The sequence below is a fragment of the Oncorhynchus gorbuscha genome, unplaced genomic scaffold (genome assembly GCF_021184085.1).
Source record: "Oncorhynchus gorbuscha isolate QuinsamMale2020 ecotype Even-year unplaced genomic scaffold, OgorEven_v1.0 Un_scaffold_480, whole genome shotgun sequence".
Taxonomy (NCBI): Eukaryota; Metazoa; Chordata; class Actinopteri; order Salmoniformes; family Salmonidae; genus Oncorhynchus; species Oncorhynchus gorbuscha.
The window spans coordinates 557,641-574,052 of NW_025745312.1; the positions used below are offsets into that span (position 1 = coordinate 557,641).

The following is a 16,412-nucleotide window of genomic DNA, read 5'->3' on the forward strand; positions in this document are numbered from 1 at the left end:
GTGTGTGTGTGTGTGTGTGTGTGTGTGTGTGTGTGTGTGTGTGTGTGTGTGTGTGTGTTTCCCATGGAGAGGGGGAGTAGAGGGAATTTCAGCACTGGAAAGACCAGGTATTAAACACTGTAGACAATGAGCCAGAGTCCCTCAGATGGGAGATTTGTTTTGGTGTTTCAGCATTGGGATGATTACTCAACGGTGTCCCCTAACAGCACACAGCTTAGTGTTCTGTCCCGTACACCACAGATGGCACCACAATGTCAATCAATCAAATGTATTTATAAAGCTCTTCATACATCAGCTGATATCTCAAAGTGCTGTACAGAAACCCAGCCTAAAACCCCCAAAACAGCAAGCAATGCAGGTGTAGAAGCACGGTGGCTAGGAAAAACTCCCTAGAAAGGACAGAACTCTAGGAAGAAACCTAGAGAGGAACCAGGGTCTGAGGTGTGGCCAGTCCTCTTCTGGCTATTTATAAAGCCCTTCGTACATCAGCTGATATCTCAAAGCGCTGTACAGAAACCCAGCCTAAAACACCAAACATCAAGCAATGAAGAAGTAGAATCACTAAATGGGCAATCGACATTTCAAACCATTTACAAAGTGTCTCCCCACCAGCGTTTCGGGTTGACAGCTGAGGGAGTGGTGGTGCTGGAGAAATGTAACCTCTCTCCAATTCATAGACAGAGCTGTGGCTACAAGGACTGACCGTCCATGATATCAACATTATAGTTTAACCATGTTCTGAGGCTGTACAGTGTTTGTTTACCACTATATTGTTTACAAACAAATGAGTGAAATAAGCGGTTGATCTTCAAGGTGTTCCTGGTGGATCACCAAACATTTCTGGAGGAAAGACGCAAAGACTTGTGATCCTCATATTTAATTCATTCAGAAGCTCTGTTGGTGGTGGGTGCACTTGATTCAGAGGCCCTGTTGGTGGTGGGTGCACTTGATTCAGAAGCCCTGTTGGTGGTGGGTGCACTTGATTCAGAGGCCCTGTTGGTGGTGGGTGCACTTGATTCAGAGGCCCTGTTGGTGGTGGGTGCACTTGATTCAGAAGCCCTGTTGGTGGTGGGTGCGGTGGTGGGTGCACTTGATTCAGAGGCCCTGTTGGTGGTGGGTGCACTTGATTCAGAAGCTCTGTTGGTGGTGGGTGCACTTGATTCAGAGGCCCTGTTGGTGGTGGGTGCACTTGATTCAGAGGCCCTGTTGGTGGTGGGTGCACTTGATTCAGAGGCCCTGTTGGTGGTGGGTGCACTTGATTCAGAGGCCCTGTTGCCCTGTTGGTGGTGGGTGCACTTGATTCAGAGGCCTCTGTTGGTGGTGGGTGCACTTGATTCAGAAGCTCTGTTGGTGGTGGGTGCACTTGATTCAGAGGCCCTGTTGGTGGTGGGTGCACTTGATTCAGAGGCCCTGTTGGTGGTGGGTGCACTTGATTCAGAGGCCCTGTTGGTGGTGGGTGCACTTGATTCAGAGGCCCTGTTGGTGGTGGGGTGATTCAGAGGCCCTGTTGGTGGTGGATTCACTTGATTCAGAGGCCCTGTTGGTGGTGGGTGCACTTGATTCAGAGGCCCTGTTGGTGGTGGGTGCACTTGATTCAGAGGCCCTGTTGGTGGTGCACTTGATTCAGAGGCCCTGTTGGTGGTGGGTGCACTTGATTCAGAGGCCCTGTTGGTGGTGGGTGCACTTGATTCAGAGGCCCTGTTGGTGGTGGGTGCACTTGATTCAGAGGCCCTGTTGATGGTGGGTGCACTTGATTCAGAGGCCCTGTTGGTGGTGGGTGCACTTGATTCAGAGGCCCTGTTGGTGGTGGGTGCACTTGATTCAGAGGCCCTGTTGGTGGTGGGTGCACTTGATTCAGAGGCCCTGTTGGTGGTGGGTGCACTTGATTCAGAGGCCCTGTTGGTGGTGGGTGCACTTGATTCAGAGGCCCTGTTGGTGGTGGGTGCACTTGATTCAGAGGCCCTGTTGGTGGTGGGTGCACTTGATTCAGAGGCCCTGTTGGTGGTGGGGGATTCAGAGGCCCTGTTGGTGGTGGGTGCACTTGATTCAGGCCCTGTTGGTGGTGGGTGGATTCAGAGGCCCTGTTGGTGGTGGGTGCACTTGATTCAGAGGCCCTGTTGGTGGTGGGTGCACTTGATTCAGAGGCCCTGTTGGTGGTGGGTGCACTTGATTCAGAGGCCCTGTTGGTGGTGGGTGCACTTGATTCAGAGGCCCTGTTTGGTGGTGATTCAGAGGCCCTGTTGGTGGTGGGTGCACTTGATTCAGAGGCCCTGTTGGTGGTGGGTGCACTTGATTCAGAGGCCCTGTTGGTGGTGGGTGCACTTGATTCAGAGGCCCTGTTGATGGTGGGTGCACTTGATTCAGAGGCCCTGTTGATGGTGGGTGCACTTGATTCAGAGGCCCTGTTGGTGGTGGGTGCACTTGATTCAGAGGCCCTGTTGATGGTGGGTGCACTTGATTCAGAGGCCCTGTTGATGGTGGGTGCACTTGATTCAGAGGCCCTGTTGGTGGTGGGTGCACTTGATTCAGAGGCCCTGTTGGTGGTGGGTGCACTTGATTCAGAGGCCCTGTTGGTGGTGGGTGCACTTGATTCAGAGGCCCTGTTAGTGGTGGGTGCACTTGATTCAGAGGCCCAGCAAACAGCTGCTTTTTAAACAGTATGAGTGAGTTTATATTCGGTGCTGTTTTTATATCGAGGAATATTTCACTCTGCAAGTGAAAGTGCAATAACTGATAATGTATTAGACCAGACCTATAGTCAATATAATGTGATAATGTATTAGACCAGACATATAGTCAATATAATGTGATAATGTATTAGACCAGACATATAGTCACTGTGATAATGTATTAGACCAGACCTATAGTCAATATGCTGTGATAATGTATTAGACCAGACCTATAGTCAATAGGATGTGATAATGTATTAGACCAGACCTATAGTCAATATGCTGTGATAATGTATTAGACCAGACCTATAGTCAATATAATGTGATAATGTATTAGACCAGACCTATAGTCAATATGCTGTGATAATGTATTAGACCAGACATATAGTCAATATAATGTGATAATGTATTAGACCAGACATGTCCCTCCATCCTCCTCTTCTTCCTGACCCATGTCCCTCCATCCTCCTCTTCTCCCTGACTCATGTCCCATCATCCTCCTCTTCTCCCTGACCCATGTCCCATCATCCTCCTCTTCTCCCAGACCCATGTCCCATCATCCTCCTCTTCTCCCTGACTCATGTCCCTCCATCCCCCTCTTCTCCCAGACCCATGTCCCTCCATCCTCCTCTTCTCCCTGACCCATGTCCCTCCATCCTCCTCTTCTCCCTGACTCATGTCCCTCCATCCTCCTCTTCTCCCTGACCCATGTCCCATCATCCTCCTCTTCTCCCTGACTCATGTCCCATCATCCTCCTCTTCTCCCTGACTCATGTCCCTCCATCCTCCTCTTCTCCCAGACCCATGTCCCATCATCCTCCTCTTCTCCCTGACTCATGTCCCTCCATCCTCCTCTTCTCCCAGACCCATGTCCCTCCATCCTCCTCTTCTCCCTGACTCATGTCCCATCATCCTCTTCTCCCTGACTCATGTCCCTCCATCCTCCTCTTCTCCTTAACCAATGTCCCTCCATCCTCCTCTTCTCCCTGACCCATGTCCCATCATCCTCCTCTTCTCCCTGACCCATGCCCCTCCATCATCCTCTTCTCCCAGACCCATGTCCCATCATCCTCCTCTTCTCCCAGACCCATGTCCCTCCATCCTCCTCTTCTCCCTGACCCATGTCCCTCCATCCTCCTCTTCTCCCTGACTCATGTCCCATCATCCTCCTCTTCTCCCAGACCCATGTCCCTCCATCCTCCTCTTCTCCCTGACCCATGTCCCTCTATTCCTCCATCCTCTCCCTGTATATTTGATCCCCAGGAAGGGCTGTTCTCTATCCTTCTCACTGTTGGTCCCTCAGGCCCCTAGCTTTCATTTTAACCACACGGCACTACCTCTAGATTGGAATTTATGGGTTTAATAACATATGTTAATTTATCATTGGACGCTTCAGGTAACTCTCTCCATATGGATTTCCTACTCTCCCTCTCTCTCTCTCTCTCTCCCCCTATCTCTCTCTCGCTCTTTCTCCTTCTCTCTCTCCCCCTATCTCTCTCTCTCTCTCTCTCTCTCTCTCTCTCTCTCTCTCTCTCTCTCTCTCTCTCTCTCTCTCTCTCTCTCGCTCCCTCTCTCGCTCCCTCTCTCGCTCTCTTTCCCTCCCCTCTCTCTCGCTCCCTCTCTCCCTCTCCTCTCTCTCGCTCTCTCTCTCCCTCTCCCCTCTCTCTCTCTCTCTCTCTCTCTCTCTCTCTCTCTCTCCCTCCCTCTCTCTCTCTCTTTCCCTCCCCTCTCTCTCTCTCTCTCTCTCTCTCTCTCTCCCTCTCTCTCTCTCGCTCCCTCTCCCTCTCTCTCTCTCTCTCTCTCTCTCTCGCTCTCTCTCTCTCGCTCCCTCCTCTCTCTCTCGCTCCCTCTCTCGCTCTCTATCTCGCTCTCTGTATTTCTCTTTCAATTTAATGCCTTTCTTGGCATGGGAAACGTGTTTACATTGCCAAAGCAAGTGAAGTAGATAATAAACAAAAGTGAAATAATCAATAAAAAATGTACAGTAAATATTACAAAAAGTTCCAAAAGAATAGACTTATTATTTATTTTTTTAATCTTAGGGTTTAGGCCAGGTTACTTTAGTACTTTATGGATGAATGGGTGGATGGATGGGTGGGTAGATGGATGGGTGGGTAGATGGATGGGTGAATGGGTAGATGGATGGGTATATTGATGGGTAGATGGATGGATGAATGAATGGGTGGATGGGTAGATGGATGGGTGGGTAGATGGATGGGTGGGTAGATGGATGGGTGGGTAGATGGATGGGTGGGTAGATGGATGGGTGGGTAGATGGATGGATGGATGGGTAGATGGATGGTTGGATGGGTGGGTGGATGGATGGATGGATGGATGGATGGGGGTAGTTGGATGGATGGGTGGGTGGGTGGGTAGGTGGATGGATGGGTAGATGGATGGATGGGTAGATGGATGGATGGGTGGGTGGATCCATAGATGGATGGATGGGTAGATGGATGGGTAGATGGATGGTGGATGGGTAGATGGATGGGTAGATGGATGGGTAGATGGATGGTAGATGGATGGGTGGGTGGGTAGATGGATGGTAGATGGATGGATGGGTAGATGGATGGGTAGATGGGTAGATGGATGGGTAGATGGATGGTAGATGGATGGGTGGGTGGGTAGATGGATGGTAGATGGATGGATGGGTAGATGGATGGTGGATGGATGGGTAGATGGATGGTAGATGGATGGGTGGGTAGATGGATGGTAGATGGATGGATGGGTAGATGGATGGATGGGTGGGTAGATGGATGGATGTATGGGTAGATGGATGTATGGGTAGATTTATGGATGGATGGGTAGATGGATGGATGGGTAGATGGATGGATGGGTAGATGGATGGGTAGATGGATGGATGGATGGGTAGATGGATGGGTAGATGGATGGGTAGATGGATGGATGGATGGATGGATGGGTAGATGGATGGGTAGATGTATGGGTAGATGGATGGATGGGTAGGTGATGGATGGGTAGATGGATGGATGGATGGGTAGATGGATGGGTAGATGTATGGGTAGATGGATGGATGGGTAGGTAGATGGATGGGTAGATGGATGGATGGATGGGTGGGTAGATGGATGGATGGATGGGTAGATGGGTAGGTGGATGGGTAGATGGATGGATGGGTGGGTGAGTAGATGGATGGATGTATGGGTAGATGGATGGATGTATGGGTAGATCGATGGGTGGATGGATGGGTAGGTGGATGGGTAGATGGGTGGATGGATGGGTAGATGGGTAGGTGGATGGGTAGATGGATGGATGGGTGGGTGGGTAGATGGATGGATGTATGGGTAGATGGATGGATGTATGGATGGATGGGTAGGTGGATGGGTAGATGGATGGATGGGTAGATGGATGGATGGGTAGATGGATGGATTGGTAGATGGATGGGGGGGTGGATGGATGGGGGGTGGATTGATGGGTAGATGGATGTATGGGTAGATATATGGATGGATGGATGGGTAGATATATGGATGGATGGGTGGGTAGATGGATTTGTGGGTAGATGAATGTATGGGTATATGGATGGATGGGTGGGTGTGTGGATGTATGGATGGGTGGGTGTGTGGATGTATGGATGGGTAGATGGATGGGTGGATGGATGGATGGATGGGTGGGTGGGTGGATTGATGGATGGGTAGATGGATGGATGGGTGGATTGATGGATGGGTAGATGGATGGTTAGATGGATGGATGGATGGATGGGTAGATGGATGGATAGATGGATGGATGGATGGATGGATGGGTAGATGGGTAGATGGATGGATGGATGGATGGATGGATGGATGGATGGATGGGTAGATGGATGGATGGGTAGATGGATGGGTAGATGGATGGATGGATGGGTAGGTGGATGGATGGTTGGGTAGTTGGATGGGTAGATGGATGGTTGGTTGGTTGGGTAGTTGGATGGGTAGATTGATTGGTACTGTATGTTTCCTGCAGACTGCCGGGAGATCCTGCTTCCTCTGATGACAGAACAGCTGAAGTTTCATCTAGAGAACCAGGAGGAACTGGAGGCCTGCTGTCAGCTGCTGAGTAACATACTAGAGGTCCTCTACAGGAAGGATGTGGTGAGGAACACCACACGCACACGCACAGCTACTGCTGTCAGCTGCTAAGTAACATACTATAGGTGGTGAGGAACACACACACACACACACACACACACACACACACACACACACACACACACACACACACACACACACACACACACACACACACACACACACACACACACACACACACACACACACACACACACACCACTACCTCTGTTCTATACTGTCCCCTATATTCAGACCCCTCTGTTCTATAGTGTCCCCTATATTCAGACCCCTCTGTTCTATAGTGTGTCCTATATTCAGACCCCTCTGTTCTATAGTGTGTCCTATATTCAGACCCCTCTGTTCTATAGTGTCCCCTATATTCAGACCCCTCTGTTCTATAGTGTCCCCTATATTCAGGCCCCTCTGTTCTATAGTGTCCCCTATATTCAGACCCCTCTGTTCTATATTCAGACCCCTCTGTTCTATAGTGTCCCCTATATTCAGACCCCTCTGTTCTATAGTGTGCCCCCTATATTCAGACCCCTCTGTTCTATAGTGTCCCCTATATTCAGACCCCTCTGTTCTATAGTGTCCCCTATATTCAGACCCCTCTGTTCTATAGTGTCCCCTATATTCAGACCCCTCTGTTCTATAGTGTCCCCTATATTCAGGCCCCTCTGTTCTATAGTGTCCCCTATATTCAGGCCCCTCTGTTCTATAGTGTGTTCTATATTCAGACCCATGATCCACAAGCGGTCCCGTCACCGCAAAGTCTGATCTAGGACCTGTCCGTACAATCTGATCTAGGACCTGTCCATACAATCTAGGACCTGTCCATACAATCTGATCTAGGACCTGTCCATACAATCTGATCGAGGACCTGTCCGTCCGTACAATCTGATCTAGGACCTGTCCATACAATCTAGGACCTGTCCATACAATCTGATCTAGGACCTGTCCGTACAATCTGATCTAGGACCTGTCCGTACAATCTAGGACCTGTCCATACAATCTGATCTAGGACCTGTCCGTACAATCTAGGACCTGTCCATACAATCTGATCTAGGACCTGTCCATACAATCTAGGACCTGTCCATACAATCTGATCTAGGACCTGTCCGTACAATCTGATCTAGGACCTGTCTGTACAATCTAGGACCTGTCCATACAATCTGATCTAGGACCTTTCCATACAATCTGATCTAGGACCTTTCCATACAATCTGATCTAGGACCTTTCCATACAATCTGATCTAGGACCTGTCCATACAATCTGATCTAGGACCTGTCCGTACAATCTGATCTAGGACCTGTCTGTAGAATCTAGGACCTGTCCATACAATCTGATCTAGGACCTTTCCATACAATCTGATCTAGGACCTGTCCATACAATCTGATCTAGGACCTGTCCATACAATCTGATCTAGGACCTGTCCATACAATCTAGGACCTGTCCGTACAATCTAGGACCTGTCCGTACAATCTGATCTAGGACCTGTCCATACAATCTGATCTAGGACCTGTCCGTACAATCTGATCTAGGACCTGTACAATCTGATCTAGGACCTGTCCATACAATCTGATCTAGTATCTCTCCTAAATATAACATTGATCTCTACTAAGTCCATTCTACTAAATATAACATTGATCTCTACTAAGTCCATTCTACTAAATATAACATTGATCTCTACTAAGTCCATTCTACTAAATATACCATTGATCTCCACTAAGTCCACTCTATTAAATATAACATTGATCTCCACTAAGTCCATTCTACTAAATATAACATTGATCTCTACTAAGTCCATTCTACTAAATATCCATTGATTCTAAGTACTAAATATAACATTGATCTCCACTAAGTCCACTCTCCTAAATATAACATTGATCTCCACTAAGTCCACTCTCCTAAATATAACATTGATCTCCACTAAGTCCACTCTCCTAAATATAACATTGATCTCCACTAAGTCCACTCTCCACCATCCACTCCAGTCAATATAAGGTGATAGTGAAAAGCGACTGCTAGATGGGATGTCTGTTGTGTACCAACGCCCTGCACTACAGAGTGTCTGATATCATTGCTGTCATCCACTTTCCATATCGGAAACAAATGATTATTTCATGGAGCCTTTCCTTCAATAATGGAGTTGTTTCCATTGGCAGAGCTCCCATAATTCAATACAGAGAGAACCATCGCTCAATAGCAGTTTTTTTCTTCTCTCCAACCGTTCCCTGCACTCATTCTTACACTCCTCCGTGTGATGTGAATTCAGCCCTGAACTCCATTAGTTGTTGTCAAAAGGCAGAGTGACGTCAGAGATGGTGTAGAAACAGGAGAGAGAATCCAGAACTCTTGGGGTTTTGCATAATGTCATGCGTCATACCTGACTCACTGTGTGGAGAGATCAGATACTACCTTTTGAAGATTGGAGATGGAGTGATGCTTATCCGTGTGTGTGTGTGTGTGTGTGTGTGTGTGTGTGTGTGTGTGTGTGTGTGTGTGTGTGTGTGTGTGTGTGTGTGTGTGTGTGTGTGTGTGTGTGTGTGTGAAAATAGTGCTGTGATTTATTGAATGTTTTGGGTGTGGTGGAAGCTGGTAGCTAGCGTGCCCCTGTCTTAGATGGATTCCTCCACAGACTTCCCAGATCCCTGCTCCCCCTGCTCGCTGTGCCCTTCTTCCTCCTGGCTAGCCATGATTGGCTGAGATAATGAAGGGGTAGGAAATGCCAAGAGAATAGATTCTGATTGGTCTGTAATGTCACAGTGGCTTCTTCGCAAACTCCAGGTGCTGCTGTGGTCAGAAGACTTGGATATAGAGCTCTTTGGCCACGCGCACTTAGTGGTGGGTTCGCCGTCGAAAAAAAATGACATTTATGCAGAAAAATACCTCATACCTACTGGAAAATATGGTGGTGGATAAATGATGTTATGGTAGAATATGGTGGTGGATCATTGATGTTATGGTATAATATGGTAGTAGATCATTGATGTTATGGTATAATATGGTAGTGGATCATTGATGTTATGGTATAATATGGTAGTGGATCATTGATGTTATGGATAATATTGATTGATTATGGTATAATATGGTAGTAGATCATTGATGTTATGGTAGAATATGGTAGTGGATCATTGATGTTATGGTATAATATAGTGGATCATTGATGTTATGGTATAATATGGTAGTGGATCATTGATGTTATGGTATAATATAGTGGATCATTGATGTTATGGTAGTGGATCATTGATGTTATGGTATAATATGGTAGTGGATCATTGATGTTATGGTATAATATGGTAGTAGATCATTGATGTTATGGTATAATATGGTAGTAGATCATTGATGTTCTGGTATAATATGGTGGTGGATCATTGATGTTATGGTATAATATGGTAGTAGATCATTGATGTTATGGTATAATATGGTAGTGGATCATTGATGTTATGGTATAATATGGTAGTGGATCATTGATGTTATGGTATAATATGGTGGTGGATCATTGATGTTATGGTAGTGGATCATTGATGTTATGGTAGAATATGGTAGTGGATCATTGATGTTATGGTAGTGGATCATTGATGTTATGGTATAATATGGTAGTGGATCATTGATGTTATGGTATAATATGGTAGTGGATCATTGATGTTATGGTAGTGGATCATTGATGTTATGGTATAATATGGTAGTGGATCATTGATGTTATGGTAGTGGATCATTGATGTTATGGTAGTGGATCATTGATGTTATGGTAGTGGATCATTGATGTTATGGTATAATATGGTAGTGGATCATTGATGTTATGGTATAATATGGTAGTGGATCATTGATGTTATGGTATAATATGGTAGTGGATCATTGATGTTATGGTATAATATGGTAGTGGATCATTGATGTTATGGTATAATATGGTAGTGGATCATTGATGTTATGGTATAATATGGTGGTGGATCATTGATGTTATGGTAGAATATGGTAGTGGATCATTGATGTTATGGTAGTGGATCATTGATGTTATGGTATAATATGGTAGTGGATCATTGATGTTATGGTAGAATATAGTGGATCATTGATGTTATGGTAGTGGATCATTGATGTTATGGTATAATATGGTAGTGGATCATTGATGTTATGGTATAATATGGTAGTGGATCATTGATGGTATGGTATAATATGGTGGATCATTGATGTTATGGTATAATATGGTAGTGGATCATTGATGTTTGGATAGATCATTGATGTTATGGTATAATATGGTAGTAGATCATTGATGTTATGGTATAATATGGTAGTAGATCATTGATGTTATGGTAGTGGATCATTGATGTTATGGTATAATATGGTAGTGGATCATTGATGTTATGGTATAATATGGTAGTGGATCATTGATGTTATGGTATAATATGGTAGTAGATCATTGATGTTATGGTAGTAGATCATTGATGTTATGGTATAATATGGTAGTGGATCATTGATGTTATGGTATAATATGGTAGTGGATCATTGATGTTATGGTATAATATGGTAGTGGATCATTGATGTTATGGTATAATATGGTAGTAGATCATTGATGTTATGGTATAATATGGTAGTGGATCATTGATGTTATGGTAGTAGATCATTGATGTTATGGTATAATATGGTAGTGGATCATTGATGTTATGGTATAATATGGTAGTAGATCATTGATGTTATGGTATAATATGGTAGTGGATCATTGATGTTATGGTATAATATGGTAGTAGATCATTGATGTTATGGTATAATATGGTAGTGGATCATTGATGTTATGGTATAATATGGTAGTAGATCATTGATGTTATGGTATAATATGGTAGTAGATCATTGATGTTATGGTATAATATGGTAGTAGATCATTGATGTTATGGTAGTGGATCATTGATGTTATGGTATAATATGGTAGTAGATCATTGATGTTATGGTATAATATGGTAGTAGATCATTGATGTTATGGTAGATCATTGATGTTATGGTAGTAGATCATTGATGTTATGGTATAATATGGTAGTAGATCATTGATGTTATGGTATAATATGGTAGTAGATCATTGATGTTATGGTATAATATGGTAGTGGATCATTGATGTTATGGTATAATATGGTAGTGGATCATTGATGTTATGGTATGGTAGATCATTGATGTTATGGTATAATATGGTAGTAGATCATTGATGTTATGGTATAATATGGTAGTAGATCATTGATGTTATGGTATAATATGGATGTCATTGGTTATGGTAGTGGATCATTGATGTTATGGTATAATATGGTAGTGGATCATTGATGTTATGGTATAATATGGTAGTGGATCATTGATGTTATGGTAGTGGATCATTGATGTTATGGTATAATATGGTAGTGGATCATTGATGTTATGGTATAATATGGTAGTGGATCATTGATGTTATGGTATAATATGGTAGTGGATCATTGATGTTATGGTATAATATGGTAGTAGATCATTGATGTTATGGTATAATATGGTAGTGGATCATTGATGTTATGGTATAATATGGTAGTAGATCATTGATGTTATGGTATAATATGGTAGTGGATCATTGATGTTATGGTATAATATGGTAGTGGATCATTGATGTTATGGTATAATATGGTAGTAGATCATTGATGTTATGGTATAATATGGTAGTAGATCATTGATGTTATGGTATAATATGGTAGTGGATCATTGATGTTATGGTATAATATGGTAGTGGATCATTGATGTTATGGTATAATATGGTAGTAGATCATTGATGTTATGGTATAATATGGTAGTAGATCATTGATGTTATGGTATAATATGGTAGTGGATCATTGATGTTCTGGTATAATATGGTAGTGGATCATTGATGTTATGGTATAATATGGTAGTAGATCATTGATGTTATGGTAGAATATGGTAGTGGATCATTGATGTTATGGTAGTAGATCATTGATGTTATGGTATAATATAGTGGATCATTGATGTTATGGTATAATATGGTAGTGGATCATTGATGTTATGGTATAATATAGTGGATCATTGATGTTATGGTAGTGGATCATTGATGTTATGGTATAATATGGTAGTGGATCATTGATGTTATGGTATAATATGGTAGTGGATCATTGATGTTATGGTATAATATGGTAGTAGATCATTGATGTTATGGTATAATATGGTAGTGGATCATTGATGTTATGGTATAATATGGTAGTGGATCATTGATGTTATTATGGTGGTAATATGGTGATGGATTATTGATGTTATGGTAGTGGATCATTGATGTTATGGTAGTGGATCATTGATGTTATGGTATAATATGGTAGTGGATCATTGATGTTATGGTAGTGGATCATTGATGTTATGGTATAATATGGTAGTGGATCATTGATGTTATGGTAGTGGATATTGATGTTATGGTGGATCATGATGTTATGGTAGTGGATCATTGATGTTATGGTATAATATGGTAGTGGATCATTGATGTTATGTATAATATGGTAGTGGATCATTGATGTTATGGGTAGTGGATCATTGATGTTATGGTAGTGGATCATTGATGTTATGGTATAATATGGTGGATCATTGATGTTATGGTAGTGGATCATTGATGTTATGGTAGTGGATCATTGATGTTATGGTATAATATGGTAGTGGATCATTGATGTTATGGTAGTGGATCATTGATGTTATGGTAGTGGATCATTGATGTTATGGTATAATATGGTAGTGGATCATTGATGTTATGGTAGTGGATCATTGATGTTATGGTATAATATGGTAGTGGATCATTGATGTTATGGTATAATATGGTAGTGGATCATTGATGTTATGGTAGTGGATCATTGATGTTATGGTATAATATGGTATAATATGGTAGTGGATCATTGATGTTATGGTATAATATGGTAGTGGATCATTGATGTTATGGTAGTGGATCATTGATGTTATGGTATAATATGGTAGTGGATCATTGATGTTATGGTATGGTAGATCATTGATGTTATGGTATAATATGGTAGTAGATCATTTGATGTTATGGTAGTAGATCATTGATGTTATGGTAGTGGATCATTGATGTTATGGTATAATATGGTAGTGGATCATTGATGTTATGGTATAATATGGTAGTGGATCATTGATGTTATGGTAGTAGATCATTGATGTTATGGTAGTAGATCATTGATGTTATGGTATAATATGGTAGTGGATCATTGATGTTATGGTATAATATGGTAGTGGATCATTGATGTTATGGTACAATATGGTAGTGGATCATTGATGTTATGGTAGAATATAGTAGTAGATCATTGATGTTATGGTATAATATGGTAGTGGATCATTGATGTTATGGTAGAATATAGTAGTAGATCATTGATGTTATGGTATAATATGGTAGTGGATCATTGATGTTATGGTATAATATGGTAGTAGATCATTGATGTTATGGTATAATATGGTAGTGGATCATTGATGTTATGGTATAATATGGTAGTGGATCATTGATGTTATGGTATAATATGGTAGTGGATCATTGATGTTATGGTATAATATGGTAGTGGATCATTGATGTTATGGTATAATATGGTAGTAGATCATTGATGTTATGGTATAGATCATTGATGTTATGGTAGATCATTGATGTTATGGTAGTGGATCATTGATGTTATGGTATAATATGGTAGTAGATCATTGATGTTATGGTATAATATGGTAGTAGATCATTGATGTTATGGTAGTGGATCATTGATGTTATGGTATAATATGGTAGTAGATCATTGATGTTATGGTATAATATGGTAGTAGATCATTGATGTTATGGTAGAATATGGTAGTGGATCATTGATGTTATGGTATAATATGGTAGTGGATCATTGATGTTATGGTAGTGGATCATTGATGTTATGGTATAATATGGTAGTAGATCATTGATGTTATGGTATAATATGGTAGTAGATCATTGATGTTATGGTATAATATGGTAGTGGATCATTGATGTTATGGTAGTGGATCATTGATGTTATGGTATAATATGGTAGTGGATCATTGATGTTATGGTATAATATGGTAGTGGATCATTGATGTTATGGTAGTGGATCATTGATGTTATGGTATAATATGGTAGTGGATCATTGATGTTATGGTATAATATGGTAGTGGATCATTGATGTTATGGTATAATATGGTAGTGGATCATTGATGTTATGGTATAATATGGTAGTGGATCATTGATGTTATGGTATAGATATTGATGGTAGTAGATCATTGATGTTATGGTATAATATGGTAGTAGATCATTGATGTTATGGTAGTGGATCATTGATGTTATGGTATAATATGGTAGTAGATCATTGATGATATGGTAGTAGATCATTGATGTTATGGTAGTGGATCATTGATGTTATGGTATAATATGGTAGTAGATCATTGATGTTATGGTATAATATGGTAGTAGATCATTGATGTTATGGTACAATATGGTAGTGGATCATTGATGTTATGGTATAATATGGTAGTAGATCATTGATGTTATGGTATAATATGGTAGTGGATCATTGATGTTATGGTAGTGGATCATTGATGTTATGGTATAATATGGTAGTGGATCATTGATGTTATGGTATAATATGGTAGTAGATCATTGATGTTATGGTAGTGGATCATTGATGTTATGGTAAAATATGGTAGTGGATCATTGATGTTATGGTATAATATGGTAGTAGATCATTGATGTTATGGTGGTAGATCATTGATGTTATGGTATAATATGGTAGTAGATCATTGATGTTATGGTATAATATGGTAGTGGATCATTGATGTTATGGTAGTAGATCATTGATGTTATGGTATAATATGGTAGTAGATCATTGATGTTATGGTATAATATGGTAGTAGATCATTGATGTTATGGTATAATATGGTAGTAGATCATTGATGTTATGGTAGTGGATCATTGATGTTATGGTAGAATATGGTAGTAGATCATTGATGTTATGGTATAATATGGTAGTGGATCATTGATGTTATGGTAGTAGATCATTGATGTTATGGTAGTAGATCATTGATGTTATGGTAGAATATGGTAGTAGATCATTGATGTTATGGTATAATATGGTAGTGGATCATTGATGTTATGGTATAATATGGTTGTGGATCATTGATGTTATGGTATAATATGGTAGTGGATCATTGATGTTCTGGTATAATATGGTTGTGGATCATTGATGTTATGGTAGAATATGGTAGTGGATCATTGATGTTATGGGTCTATTTGGCTTCAACAGCATCATGAACTTTACCAAGTACCAGGACATTTTAGCCCAAAATGTGGTCGCCTGAAGATGGGCCCCAAGTAGTTCTTCCATCAAGACAACGACCCCAAACACACGTCAAAATGGGGGCGGCAGGGTAGTCTAGTGGTTAGTGTGTAAAGGAGGCAGGGTAGCCTAGTGGTTACAGTGTAGAGGAGGCAGGGTAGCCTAGTGGTTAGAGTGTAGAGGCGGCAGGGTAGCCTAGTGGTTAGAGTGTAGAGGCGGCAGGGTAGCCTAGTGGTTAGAGTGTAGAGGAGGCAGGGCAGCCTAGTGGTTAGAGTGTAGAGGAGGCAGGATAGTCTAGTGGTTAGAGCGTTGGGACTAGTAACCGGAAGGTTTTAAGATCGAATCTCTGAGCTGACAAGGTA

General features: G+C 42.0%; 1 protein-coding gene across 1 annotated transcript in view; it reads left to right on the forward strand.

The window, feature by feature from the left end:
- The window catches only part of LOC124018336 (dedicator of cytokinesis protein 1-like), a 338,789-nt gene that overhangs the window by 196,808 nt on the left and 125,569 nt on the right, over positions 1-16,412 (forward strand). Inside the window, 1 exon segment of the mRNA XM_046333610.1 lies at positions 6,624-6,751. Coding sequence (XP_046189566.1) covers positions 6,624-6,751 — 128 coding nt within the window.